The sequence below is a fragment of the Pelobates fuscus genome, chromosome 5 (assembly GCF_036172605.1).
Source record: "Pelobates fuscus isolate aPelFus1 chromosome 5, aPelFus1.pri, whole genome shotgun sequence".
Lineage (NCBI taxonomy): Eukaryota > Metazoa > Chordata > Amphibia > Anura > Pelobatidae > Pelobates > Pelobates fuscus.
The window spans coordinates 86,107,402-86,122,002 of record NC_086321.1 but is presented as its reverse complement, the minus strand read 5'-3'; the positions used below and the strand labels follow the sequence as shown (position 1 = coordinate 86,122,002).

The 14,601-nt window shown below is 37.0% G+C and overlaps 1 protein-coding gene across 1 annotated transcript; it reads right to left on the bottom strand.

Moving 5' to 3' along the window:
* Positions 1-2,369: 2,369 nt before the first annotated feature.
* On the bottom strand, positions 2,370-14,346 carry LOC134612015 (protein kinase C delta type-like). The gene is made up of 10 exons (XM_063456399.1): positions 14,190-14,346; positions 13,250-13,338; positions 12,236-12,406; positions 12,040-12,131; positions 9,989-10,051; positions 9,709-9,835; positions 8,870-9,061; positions 8,355-8,483; positions 5,926-6,135; positions 2,370-2,456 (listed from the first exon to the last, which is right to left on the bottom strand). The coding sequence occupies exons 1-10, from the start codon at positions 14,344-14,346 to the stop codon at positions 2,370-2,372; spliced, it is 1,317 nt and encodes a 438-aa protein (XP_063312469.1).
* Positions 14,347-14,601: the final 255 nt, after the last annotated feature.

Below are 14,601 nucleotides of genomic sequence, written 5' to 3'. Positions count from 1 at the left end.
AAGGCTCTGCAACACACACACACACACTCATACACACACACACACTCATACACACACAGCACTCATACACACACACTGCACTCATACACACACACTGCACTCATGCACTCATACACACTGCACTCATACACACACTGCACTCATACACACACACTGCACTCATACACACACTGCACCCATACACACTGCACTCATACACACACTGCACTCATACACACACACTGCACTCATACACACACACTGCACTCATACACACACACACTGCACTCATACACACACACACTGCACTCATACACACCCACTGCACTCATACACACACACTGCCCTCATACACACACACTGCATTCATACACACACTGCACTCATACACACACACACTGCATTCGTACACACACACTGCATTCGTACACACACACTGCACTCGTACACACACACTGCACTCGTACACACACACTGCACTCGTACACACACACTGCATTCGTACACACACACTGCATTCATACACACGCTGCATTCATACACACGCTGCACTCATACACACACGCTGCACTCATACACACACGCTGCACTCATACACATTTGCTGCACTCATACACACACGCTGCATTCATTATGCACACACTGCATTCATTATACACACGCTGCATTCATTATACACACACTGTAAATAAATATTCAATTAATATATTTTTTTTAGGATCTAATTTTATTTAGAAATTTACCAGTAGCTGCTGCATTTCCCACCCTAGTCTTATACTCGAGTCAATAAGTTTTCCCAGTTTTTGGGGGTAAAATTAGGGGCCTCGGCTTATATTCGGGTCGGCTTATACTCGAGTATATACGGTATATACACAAAGCAAAGTAATAACTACAAAGTAAACAATATTACAAAACTATACCAACCAGTGATAGAGACAATATAACATGCACTTAAATCACATAGGCATTTAAGCTCACTTGCATATTACCTCAAAGACCTGGACACGTGTACCAAACAAACCCCAATGTTTCAGCACAGTTACAAGTGGATCCTTAATAATTACTAACAGAACGAGAAACCAATGTCTGATTTTTATTGTCGTTTTTCCTCCGAAATAAGGAGTATCCCAATATGTATACTAAGCAAAATAATGTTAATTCAATATTCTTGCTCGAGATTCCCACAATAGATAGATCTCATTAAAAACAAAACTGCTTAATAAATACTTGATAAATCAAATTTTTATTGAAACATATGTAGATTCGTACAAGACATGAATAACAAGTATGCGCCAACAGTAAGACCAGATAAGAAAGACAGCATAATAAGACACATATGCTTAAACGATGCCTCATTTTTAAAGGTAACTTATCTATCAAACAGCCTCAGTAGCAAAAGGTTAGTACGTTGAACACATTGCGTTTTGTTGACTAGCTAACTGAGGAACAGGTGAGTATATTGTCACACCAAAAACATATTAAGCAGATTTAACCACCTAGACTGCTTATAATTGTCGTAAATGCATCTTGGTGAACTACATTGTTTAAACTAAAAGACAAATCATGTAGGAGAAAAAAAAACAACAAAATATCAGGAAAGACATCAGGCTAATGAAAGGCACTCTAACGGGAATGAGGGGGGATTCTCCCAGGTTAACTCTTGGCCTAGGAAGGCTCCTCTGTCAAGAAACGGCGTGGGTACATGCTGAACATTGGCCACCCACCAGCCAGTGGGGATAAGGTAGATGCACTGCCGCCTGCTGGACCATCCATGCTGAGATGTTTTTAAGCAGCCTAAATTAAGCATGTCTCGGCATCTCGTGGCAATCTTGGAGAACAGACATTTGTTCCTGTAGTGGCTGTTGATACTCCAGCCTGGCATTACTTACAGCTTCTCTTGTGGGGACTGGGATATCCCTCGCCGGTCCAAAGGGGGGGAAATGGGAGCAGAGAGATGGTAAGTCGAGGTGCCGATGTGCAGCTGTCATGTCAAAGAGTAGAGCAGCGGACTTCCACCTCGCTCCCTGCCCAGGTAGGCCGCCGTCTCAGTTTCTCCCTCCTGGGCTCAATTCTATCCATTATCGGGCTTGTCAGCTGCACTGGAAGGTTTCAAGACAGGAGGCTGAAGGTTTCAGGCAGTAAGTGAGTTTTGTGTGGATTTTCGTCAAGTAAAACTCGTCCAGCCCCAGCCCCCCCCCCACCCCCCATTCAAATTTATGTCACTCTTTACGTCTCTATCTCTCTCACTTTTCCTCATTCTCTGTTATATTGGTTTTTCCTGTACAAGCAGTTCCTAATTAGGGAATGGCTTTAAATGTTGGTTTCAATTGGGGAGGAGAAGGAAAATCTTTGAGAATCTTTTTTTTGTTTTGTTAAAATCTGTTTCCGTTTCACTTTCTTCCATCTTTCTTTTCCTTCTTCTGATGATTGTCCTCCATTTGAAGGGGAGAAGGTGCATGTTCATGGTCGTTTTCCTCCTGAAAAACATGTAATTACATATAAACCAATGAATGTAATTCCTAACAGATCTATTATACAGCAGATATAATAGCAATGTATGGTCTACAACAGTGGTTCCCAACCTAGTCCTTATGGCACACCTATGGTCCAGGTTTTGTCAGTGTACCCATTGTAAAAGATCACACTGAAAGTAAGACTCTCACTAGGAACCATGCGTATAAAAACAAACAAACAAACAAATAAACAAAAAAAGTGAAAAAGAAACCCAGACCATTCAAACTTAAATACTAAATCATTTAAAGGACATCAATATTATTGTTTGAATATTTTGGTCTATATTAGCAATATCGTGATGATATATGAGGATACAAGACCAAAGTAGAGTGACCAAGATCTTACTTAATTCACATAGCAATAACATGATTTAGTTTTGTACCTCTATGGTCTTGAAGATGCTGCAGACTGTGCTCCGATGATCCATTTGGAGTTGGCATACTTGAAGGACCAAGTAGTTTATATTCAGGGAATGGCATTAAATGAAGGAAAATTGTTGAGAATCCTTTGATTTTCTTTTTTTGTTAAAATCTGTTTCTTTCTCACTTTCTTCCATATTTCTTTTCCTTCTTAAGATGATTGTCTTTTGTGATATTTCTGGAAATGACTCTTCCATTTGAAGGTACGAAGGTATATTTTCATGGTAGCTTTCCTTCTGAAACATTTAATTACAAATAAAATAATCAATGCTATCCTTAACAGATCTATCATACAGCAGATATAATAGCAATGTATAGTCTACAACAGTGGATCCCAGCCTAGTCATCACAGAGCAACCATGGAGTGCTCACAAAACAACTAAGGTCCAGGATTTGTCAATGTACCCATTGAAAAATAATTGAAAGATACCTATATCCTGGACTGTTGATCTGCATTTGCTATCCTGGTTACAGAGATACTTCTCTGCCCTCTGGTTTTAACTGATCATCTGATTTGTTTTCACTTTTATTATTATCATTATTTAAAATTTACCCAGTGCAGCAACTATAATTGTGTTGTTGTGCTTCAAATATCACCAAAGCATCCCAGGAATAGAGGCATTATATACCTCATAAAATGGAAAAAGTGGTTCTGATAGAAGAAAATAGTGATGGGATGTGGAAAGAAAGCTAGATCACACTGGAAGAAGGAATCTTACTAGAAACCATGCTTATTAAAAACTTAGACAAAATAAAAAATACATGCATCCTGAGCATTCCAACTGAAATACTATACCATTTAGAGGGTGTTAACATTTTATTTTAATTAGGTCTGTCTGTATTACCAATATCCTGATGCTATATGAGGATACAGGTCCTAAGTCACATGACAATTTAAAAAATAAATAAATGTGTTTAGTCATAGTAGAGTGACCAAGATCATATTTAATTCAGATTTTTTTGTTTTTGTACCTTTATTAATGCGGACGTTGCAGATGTTTTAGCCCTGGTGGTCCTTGGGCTGGACTGCGGTGATCCATTTGGTGTTGATATACGTGAAGGAACATGCACTTTCTATTAGGGACGTCTTTACATGATGGCTGAAATTGGAGAGGAGAAGGAGAATCGTTGAGAAACCTTTAAACAAATGTTATGTAAAATTAAATTTCTATATCACTTTCTTCTTTTTTTCTTTTCCTTCTTCTGATGATTGCATGGAAATGACTCTTCCATTTTAAGGGTAGAAGGTGCATGTTCATGGTAGTTTTCCTCTTGAAAGACATGTAATTACATATAAACCAACTAATGTAATTCCTGACAGATCTATTATACAGCAGATATAATAGCAATGTATGGTCTACAGCAGTGGTTCCCAACCTAGTCCTTATGGCACACCTATGGTCCAGGTTTTGTCAGTGTACCCATTGGAAAATGTGCCTTGCCCTGCCTGCAGCACTGAGGGCTGAAATCTGGTTATATGCTTAGCCATACTCACCTGTCTAGATTAGCCAACTGTAACTCAGGGGTACCTAGAACACCCCGCTTGTTAGCAACTCATTAACAGGGTAGTTAATCTCCACATTTTCCAGTAATCAGGGTCAGTTCATTGTTTCTGGTAGATGTATTTGGTTCCTGCTATTTTGTCTCCTGATCTTGTATTCTCCAGACTGACCCCGGCTTTAAATGCCATCCCAGATATAGAGCACTATTTGCTCATAAAATGGAAAAAAATTGATTCTGACAGAAGAAAATTGTGAAGAGATGTGGAAAGAAAGGTAAAGATCCCACTGAAAGTAAGAATCTCACTAGAAATAAATAAAAAAAAATAAACCCAGACCATTCAAACTTAAATACTAAATCATTAATTAATCATCATTAAGGACATTAATATTATTGTTTGAACATTTTGGTCTATATTAGCAATATTGTGATGATATATGAGGATACAAGACCAAAGTAGAGTGACCAAGATCTTACTTAACCCCATAAGGACCAAACTTCTGGAATTAAAAGGGAATCATGACATGTCACACATGTCATGTGTCCTCAAGGGGTTAATTCAGATAGCAATAACATGATTTATTTGTGTACCTCTTTTGTCCTGAAGATGCTGCAGACTGTGCTCCGATGATCCATTTGGAGTTGGCATTAAATTAATGAAAATTGTAGAGAAGCCTTTTATTTTCTTTTTTTGTTAAAATCTGTTTCTTTCTCACTTTCTCTCATCTTTCTTTTTCTTCTTAAGATGATTGTCTTATGTGATATGCCTGGAAATGACTCTTCCATTTGAAGATCTGAAGGTATATTTTTATGGTAGCTTTCCTTCTGAAACATTTAATTACAAATAAAATAATCAACGCTATCCTTAACAGATTTATCATACAGCAGATATAATAGCAATGTATAGTCTACAACAGCCTAGTCATCACAGAGCAACCATGGAGTGCTCACGAAACAACTAAGGTCCAGGTTTTGTCGATGTACCGATTGAAAAAATGAGAATTACCTATACCCTGGACTGTTGGTCTGCATTTTGCTATGCCAGCTACAGAGAGATGCCTCTAACAATACGTTTTGGTCCCCCGATTAATTTGGTTATTATCATTATTCAAAATGTACTCAGAGCAAAAACTTTTATTGTGCTTTTGTGCTTCAAATGCCCACAAGCCACCCCAGGTATACAGACACTTTAAGTCTTATAAAATGGAAAATAGAGGGTTCTGATAGAAGAAAATAGGGATGGAATGTGCAAAGAAAGCTAAAGAACCCACTGGAAATAAGAATCTTACTAGGAACCAAGATTATTAAAAATCACAACAAAAACAAAAAACAACAAACAAACAAACAAAATTTACATTTTAGTTTGAACGTTTAGATCTGTATTAGCTATACCCTGATAAAATATGAAGATACAGATCCAAACTCTCATTTATAAAACAAATGTGTTTTGTCATAGTAGAGTGACCATAATCCTAATTAATTCAGATACCAATAACATGATTTATTTTTGTACCTTTATTGATACGAATGTTGCAGATGTTGCCCCTAGCCCTGATGGGCCTGGGGCTGCTATGGGCTGTACTCCAGTGATCCATTTAGGGTTGACATATGTGAATCCATTAAACCGTTTTTGGCCTTTAGAATCTATTGGCTTCTGTGCAGTCTCTCCCTGTGAAACGGCTTCCTCCACGCTCAATGTTTCTTTTACAACTTGTGATGATGTCTACAGATAGAAACATAAACAATGATGTTAATATATGTTAGACACAGTTGTTTTTAAATCAACAGATAAGAGCACAATATGGAGGAGAGTAAATAGTGATAAAGAGCTCAAAAACACCTTTAAGTGGTATCCCCTAAACCACTTTTACAAACTACAAACATACATACATAAGGTGGAGCTTCTAAAATGGATATTCAGTATGTATCTGTGGATACAAAATGCAAAACAATAGTGCAATATAGCTTGAACAAGTTAAATCTGTTATATGAACAAGAGGGATATCACTCACAAGCCTAGAAACAAGAGGGATATCACTCATAAGCCTAGAAACAAGAGGGATATCACTCACAAGCCTGGTCACATAGTGTCTCCAATCAATCATTTTAAACTGGAGTCACATAGTGTCTCCAATCATTTTTAACTGGTCCATAACTAAAACCCTGAAGGATTGTTTTTTAGTGCAATTAAACTGGTCAAAAAAGATTGGAGAGGAGGGGATAATACTAAAAAGATTGGAATTGAGGAAATGAAATGTATTTATAACTTTAACACCATGATCCCACAAGGACTAAACCAGGATTTCGAATTATGCCATTTTATGAATTAAAAAAATCCCCATTATTCCCTCAATAACACGTTGTTTATATCCTTACATATTTTATTATATTATATTATGTTTTAAATATATACTTCCCAGTTTTAACAATTATCTGATGACCTATATTAATTGTTTTACCTTATTTTGATTTATATGTAACCTCTATAGAATATAGAAACTCAGGAGGTTCCCTAAGTAAGAAAATGTATTCCGTTTGACACACATATGTGTTTTTTAACGAAACATTATTTTCTAGGATAACAAAACTTAATGGACTTTAAGGGAATATGTGTAAACGTATAGACTGCATTATAGACATTAAGAAGTATGGTGGAACGCAGATGCGTTCCAAGCACCGTGTGTGCTTTGTCAAATAAAGTTTTTTATACAAAGCTAGAACGCATATACGGTACAGACACAGAAGGAGAGACGAACCGGAAATGACAACATCTATACGTAAGATGCTGGAACGCACGTTGCGTATCAATATGCCGAAGGAGGAAACCGGAAGAGAACATCAATCCGGACATTTAAAGAGAAGGGAGACGAAAAGACTAGCAACAACCAACTGAGGAAGCCCGTTTGAAAGGGCGAAACGCGTTTTGGATAGTTCATTAGACTACAAAATCATCCGGAGATATTTATCTGGTACATTTATTTCTTTTTAAAGTTTTAAAGTTTGTGAAAGTTTTTATTGATTTAGAATAAAGCACATTTTGAAGACATATCTTTGGTATCACGTGTATACACCTCCGAGACCGTGGAGTGTGGGGAGACACTGAGCACCCTGAGGTCAAGCATTGTGAGATACACTGGTAGAAGGATTTGGAGATCCTGAAAGCTCCACAGGCGCTTACCATTTGGGTCATATGAGATATTTTGCTCTAGGCTTGTGAGTGATATCCATCTTGTTCATATAACAGATTTAACTCGTTCAAGCTATATTGCACTATTGTTTTGCATTTTGTATCCACAGATACATACTGAATATCCATTTTAGAAGCTCCACCTTACGTATATACAGTTGTTTTAAAGATATTTAAAAGTTTAGATGTTTATTTGAAAGAAAAATGTTTCGATGGTTCCAGATTTTGCCTCTTATATCCAACCTTTAGATGTCAAACATTGAAAAAGCCATTACTAACATGAAACCGGTGAGATTTTTCTCCCAAGTTCAGGTAATTATAGAACACCCATTAAAGTCAGTCCTGCTTACAGAGCCATGGCAATTTCAATGAAATTACAGTGCGTTTAACATATACCTAAGCAAAGCATCAACTAATATGTCTTATGCACACTACAGGTTAAAACAAAATAAGTCAAAAGATAGAGCTTTCACTATTTTATATTTACAGAGAATTGTGGCTGTTGGGAATAGGCATATTCTTCATATATAGGGATCCCTTTTTTTCATAGAACGTTTTTGATGGCACATGGTTCCACATTTCATTAGTCTTTCTGCTTTGTATATTGCCTTTCCCCTTTCCTTAGACTTTTTGTTTCTTAGATATTTTATTCCCTTTATTTATATTTGTAATTTACATTTTTTTCTATAAATTCAAAAATAATTCAGAGACCTCACAAGTCGCTAATATGTTCAAAATTCTATCCATACACTTACTGTGTTGGGCGAGCAAGGGGAGAATAGTAGCCCAGCCTCAAGCTTCTCCCAGTTTATTGTTTGGAAAAAGGGGTGTTTGCGTATATCTCCTTTGTTTCCAATTCGTTTTGAAGGTAATTTAGAAAGAAGCTGTAAAAAGAAACAAAAGTAAACTAATCAGTTAAATAAAATCAATCCAATAAGTGTAAGTATATTAAAAGTTTTGTTTCTATAATTATTATGACTTGTATTATAACATTAAACACTATATTAAGTCTGGGCTTTTCTGGCTTTTGTTTAGAAGTGTTTTCTGAGTGGAATAAAGTTTTATGAAATAGCTTTTAATCGCTTTCTATCTACCGATCAGTCACAAATATTCTTCTATTCTTTTACCTAACGAGACTGCTCTTTAAGTGAAGAGTAAACCGACAAAAATAGCCTTTATATAACTCTACTCAGTGTTTTATAAAACCATTCCTTATAACATGTTTTGTCCTATTCCACTGTATTATCTTATAAAGCACAATCATACCCACCTTCTCTAGCAAGTCTCGTGTAACAGCACACAGATTAGGAGGATACGTTGGTGTGTCCTCCAGAGTAGATTTGGTTATTGTATTGCTCGATTCATCACAGCAGAATGGGTTGTCTCCAGTAACCATCTTATAGAGGATGACCCCGAATGACCACCAGTCGACTGAAGCATTGTACCTGTACTTTTTAAGCATCTACCGGAAAAACACAGTAATAATAAGCAAATTGGACACATAGGAAAATCTACTACAGTCACAAATATTTAATACAATATACTGCATAGTATACTGGGAGAGAGAGAGTGTGGAAAATGGGAATCAGACATGAAACTTTGGAATGAATTGTAAATATTGTATAAAATATATTTTAAACAGGCTTTCTTTTTGTTTAAGTTCTAATTAAACTCAATAAATGGCCATATTTGAGGAATAGTTGGCTATTCAGTTGAGATAATATATATATAGCAAGGCACTAAGTAAAATGAATTTTAATGAGACTCAACAAATAATAAAAAATGACAATAATTTCATAACTTTTATTATTTTAATAGCTGTACTATAATGGGGTATTTCTTCTTTGGATAATATTTCAGCTAATTCCCTCTTTCTTTACTCATTACAGAATATAGATCTATATCTTCTTCTTTCAGATCCTGGCACGACCTATGCAGTCGGCATTCAAATAGGATTTCCTAGGTATTATTTGATTAATATAAAGAATCTGACCCCCTGGGATGTATAATAAGGACTATAGTGCCACCTACAGAATTTGTTCCATTCTAATTTCTTTATAAATTAAGTTTCAAATCAACAAGCTATTGCATTTGAAATGTATTCCTTACCTCAGGGGCAATGTATCCCGGTGTGCCAGCGTACTCTCTGCAAGTACTGCTTTCTACTGCCAAGCCAAAGTCGGCAATCTTAAGGTGACCCTTGCCGTCCAATAAGATGTTTTCAGGCTTCAGGTCTCTGTAAGGAAGATACACCTTATAAATGAGTAATTCGTCTTCAATAATTAGAAACAAACTGTCACATATTTATTGCATGAAAGGATAGAAAAGTTACAGTCTAGAACTGAGAGAGAATAAACATATATAATAATTAACTAATACAATAGATTACCGATGGATAATTCCATTCTTGTGTAGGTATTGTATTCCACACACCATTTCAGCAGCAAGAAATCTGAAAAAATAAATAAATGGAAAAATAATATTATCCTTATGTCATTTTATAAACACAAAGCATATACCGTAGTTTGGAAATATATTTTCTCAGCTGGATTTATTATCTCTTTATATCTCTTATAGTAATGACTGGTTTTCCTTATTTAAGATCTCTCAAAAAATGCTTCTGATTTAAACACAGTGATACCTTTCATGGCCGGTTTGGGAAAAATGAGTCGCAGGCATTTTTAAATCACAGGCGCCCAGTGAGAAGAGAGCATGGCAGAGAGAGGGCGTTTTGTTGCCACGAATGACAACCACACCCCCTCTCACAGTGAGAATATTGGTTCAGTGCTCTTCCAGGGCAGACCATGTGCAGAGCACTTCTAAAGAGCCCTAGCATGAGAAAATGGCCCTGTGTTTGTCCTGTGCAGCAAATTTAATGACAAGCTTGCACTGTGTTTTCTTGTGACTTGTATCTGGTGTCTCCATAAGAGAATATTGTGCATGTATTTGGAGGCTGCTTGTGGGATTGTGTGTGTTGGGTGAGCTGCTTGTGATGTGGTGCTTTGTGTAAATAGATAAGTTTCAATATTGTTGTGTTTGCAATGTTATATGTGTGGGGCTGTAGATAGTGTGTGTTTAGGGAAAGTAGCATGTGTTTTTCTGCAGGGGATCTAGTGTGTGCACAGGGGTGCATAGATGGGTGCATTGTGTGTGTGTGTGTAGCGTAGTGTGTTTGTGTGTAAGTAGCGCAGTGTGTGTGTGAGGGATGCAATGTCTATGTGTGAGAGGAGCAGTGTGTATGTGTGATTGGTTCAGTGTGTATGTGTGAGTGGTGCAGTGTCTGTATTTGAGGGGTACATTGTGTGTGAGGAGTGAAATGTGTGTATGTGGGGTGCAGTCTGTGTGAGGGGTGCAATGTGTGAATGTATTGAGGGGTATAGGCCTATATTGTGTGTGTGGGATGCAGATAGAGGCAAATATATAATACACTTTATAACCCCCCCTTCCTTCTTTCCTTAGTCCAGGCTGGGGACATTACAAGCCCTGGTGGTCCGTTGGTGAGGGAACTCAAGCCTGCAGCTCCTCCGGCTAGAGATCTCCTTTCACGAGATCAGGTCTGTCGGAGTGTTGCCACGGTAACTGTGACAATGCTTCAAGTTCACGAGTGGAAGATCCCAGTGGAACTGCAAGTTAGAGCCCCCGGGTCCTCTCCCCTCTCCGCTCTACTGCAGTGAAGTACTTGTGGGCCGCTGAGGAAGATTTTTGATCTTCTCACTTGTCCGTGATGGCACAAAGCAAAACTGGCACTTGGATTGCATTGGCCCTGCATGGGCCGGCAGGGGAGAACCTTTGAACTCCCCGTCAGTCTCAGCCCATAGCCATTGCGGACCACCGGGTATTTGCCTGGTTTGCCTGATGTCTGGTCTGATGCTTTTCACTGTGTATGAGTGAAGGAATGATGAGGCTGATTTTCAGGTTAATGAATATAGGTGTGTTCAGGTAAAACACCTGAAAACACCTATAAAATATTTATTTAGATATACTACCCTATGATATAATTTTGTAAGCATCTTTCCCTGTTGTTTTATATTAAGGAGGATTTAGAGGAGTTCATTAATTTTGGTAAATTTTAGAACTGTGTCCCAAGAAATTTGGTTGATATCTATCAGCAGCCACACTCTTTTCCTATTTCGTCCTTTCTTCCAGTTTTCCATCATATGAATCTCCAGCCACTTTCTTTTCTATGGTGTATTACATTCTTATGGGGTTATTCACTAAATTGAGAATTGCGGTGGATTCAATGTAAATTTCAACATTTAGGTTTAAAATTAGAGAAATTCTCCAAGTAATCTTGTTTTCAGTTTGGCTATTTTGACCTGAAATTTGAAATTCCCTTTAGATACACTTTCAATTCCCTGCAAGTCTCACGTTAGTAAATATCCATGTTATTGATTTCCCATTGTCCTCTTTCAGTTACAGTTACATATTTTCAAAACTTACCTTGCGATGTCAATGTCCAGCTTCCCGTTCTTTTCAATAAATGCATCCAGATCACCTCCGTTCAAATATGGCATTACAAAGAACAGATGATCCTATTTGAAAAGAGAGATTAAACAAGATTAAAAGAAGATATACTATAGCATGACTTTACCTTTCTTGTAATGAAAGGGTTGATGGAAAGCAAAGATGTTCTTACTTTAGTTTGGAAAGTGGCATGTGCTTCAGTGAGGAAGGGACATCCACCTGCAACCTCTAGCACTCTACGTTCTACGAGTGTGCTGTCCTCATCCTCTTCGAGCAGGACTCTTTTTTTGACAATTTTCACTGCCAGGTTCTGTTTAGTTATATTATCTGAGGCCAGCAAGACCTGAAAAAGAAACAGAGGTGTTGAAGGCTGGAGAACACTTGGTAAGTAGTTTCAGTATGAAAAGAGGCAATGCAGAGGGATGTTACTTAATGACAGGAGTTGACGGGTTACAAAATACAATCATTTCATTTGGAAAGTGTCAATATTTAATAAAGAGAGTTGATCGGTATGTGCAGGGGAAACTGCCACATTCACATACTTCACCTCTTGGCTGCTTTTTTTCTGTTCGGGGTTGACTAATGTGAATTCTGTGAACACTGACAACCCACGTAAGTAGAAAATTGCTACCCATTCAATTCCACCCTCCTTCATTGTAGCCCTTCACTCTCCCTATCCAATCTGATATTTATTGTTTCCCCAGCCCCCCCTCCTCTTTCTTTACCTCCCGCCACTCAATTTTAATGTATACACATTTTTTTTAATGTGTTGGTCATGAAAACCGTCTTGAAGGCACCCTCCACTGCCCAAATGGGTAAAAAAAAAAAAGGAAAATCATTGTATAGTAGATATACCTCTAAGGAATATGTGCATCAATTTGTCATGCATGTATGCATTGGGGGTATATTAAAACAGAGCTTGCAATGTGGAATTTTATAAACTGGGATTAAACTAGGATACTTCTCGCCCATAAAGGGCGTGTGGAGTGGTCCTTTAAATATACACTTGAGGCTGGGATGAAAATTAATCAAAGGGTTCACTCTAAAGGAGATAAAAGTAACAAAAATAATTTGAACATTTAAATATGTTACAAGTAGGAGTCTGGGAATCTGTAGCAAAAGACAGATCACAAAAAATGGCAAGTTCTTCAATAAAAAACTAAATTCTAGTATAAACTTTGCATACTTTTCCATAGGAACCTCTTCCTAAGACTCGATGAAATGTAAGTCTGTCTAACGAAATTGCAGATGTAGCTGGAGGCTCATTACATTTTCCTGTTGTAAATAAAAATAGATAATAATATTTTATAATCACATAAGAAGATTTCTTGAACAGGCTTTCAACAATGTAGCAGTTCTCGGTATTAATAATCATGTTATATGTAGTACTAACTTAATGCTACCAGTTTTATCCAATCAAATAAAAGGTGGTGAATTGTACATTACATTAGATTATTTCATGTTTATTAGATTTGTGCAAGGTGGAACTTTTCTGTTTGTCTGAAACAAATTTCGCCCATTAGGCGATTTGTTTTAGAAAATATACGTCCGGTATATTCTGTTCTGGATTTCCATTTGGACTAATGAAATGCCGTGATCCCTGGCAAATCTTTAAGTGGTATCAATTTTTGATTGCGTACAAAAAGAATGCAAACTCATGGTGCAGTTATTTTCACATCCCAAAATCTAGTTAGTAGTAGCACCAGTGAGTAGTACTATAATTTAACACTCTAACATGTTTGGTAGTGTTGTAAAATGTGTAGAAAATCTAACAGTCACCTGATCTACAATACAGTAAGGCCCTAATCAAAATAAAATACAGTCTACTGGAATGTAGACCTTTAGTCAATTTAAATTATACACACCTGTATACACAATGGGTGTATAAGCTATAAGTAATGTATACTGTTTGATATTTATAACTTTATACATCTGTACATGGTGGACATTACAATTTAGGAAAGAAACATGTATCAGATATTCGTTAGATTGTTGTATATAAGATTAATAACTACTTCAGACTGAAATCATATTCAGTGTATTTTATCGAAGTAAATGCCCACTTTTCCTTTATTCCCATTGATTAAATGAAGACTACCAACCCTGACTTATCTACCTATTCTCACCTATGATTTTCTCATTTTTCACATGCGTCTCCACTTTATTCTTTTGACGCTTTACCTCCCTGCATTCTATTTCTGCACTCGTTGGACGATTGTTTGACTCATCATTCCTTTCTTTGCTGTTTTCATCTCTCTTTCTTTTCCTGTTCTTGCGCTTCATCATTGGTTGTTTAATTATACACCAAATGCAAGACAAATAGGCAAAACTCACAGCAAATGAAATACCCTCTTTACTACTCAGAGGCACTAAAGAGAAATGATATGTCACTGCAGCTCCTGATTATACTCTGTGTGATGTCATTGTCTACTTCACGTGTCTTTGTGAAGTTGCAGTGAGACAAGGCTGTCATGACAAGATCATGCAAACAATGCAACAGACTTGCTAAATCATGTGATGTCAATAATGAAAATGTAA

What these genes read in the sequence shown, in the direction of transcription:
- LOC134612015 (XM_063456399.1), bottom strand. Translation starts at nt 14,346, where the DNA reads ATGAAGCGCAAGAACAGGAAAAGAAAGAGAGATGAAAACAGCAAAGAA. An exon ending in GAAAAATGAGAAAATCATAG is followed by an intron (nt 13,339 to 14,189) that starts GTGAGAATAGGT and finishes TATTTACAACAG; the next exon opens with GAAAATGTAATGAGCCTCCA. An exon ending in ATGCCACTTTCCAAACTAAA is followed by an intron (nt 12,132 to 12,235) that starts GTAAGAACATCT and finishes CTTTTCAAATAG; the next exon opens with GATCATCTGTTCTTTGTAAT.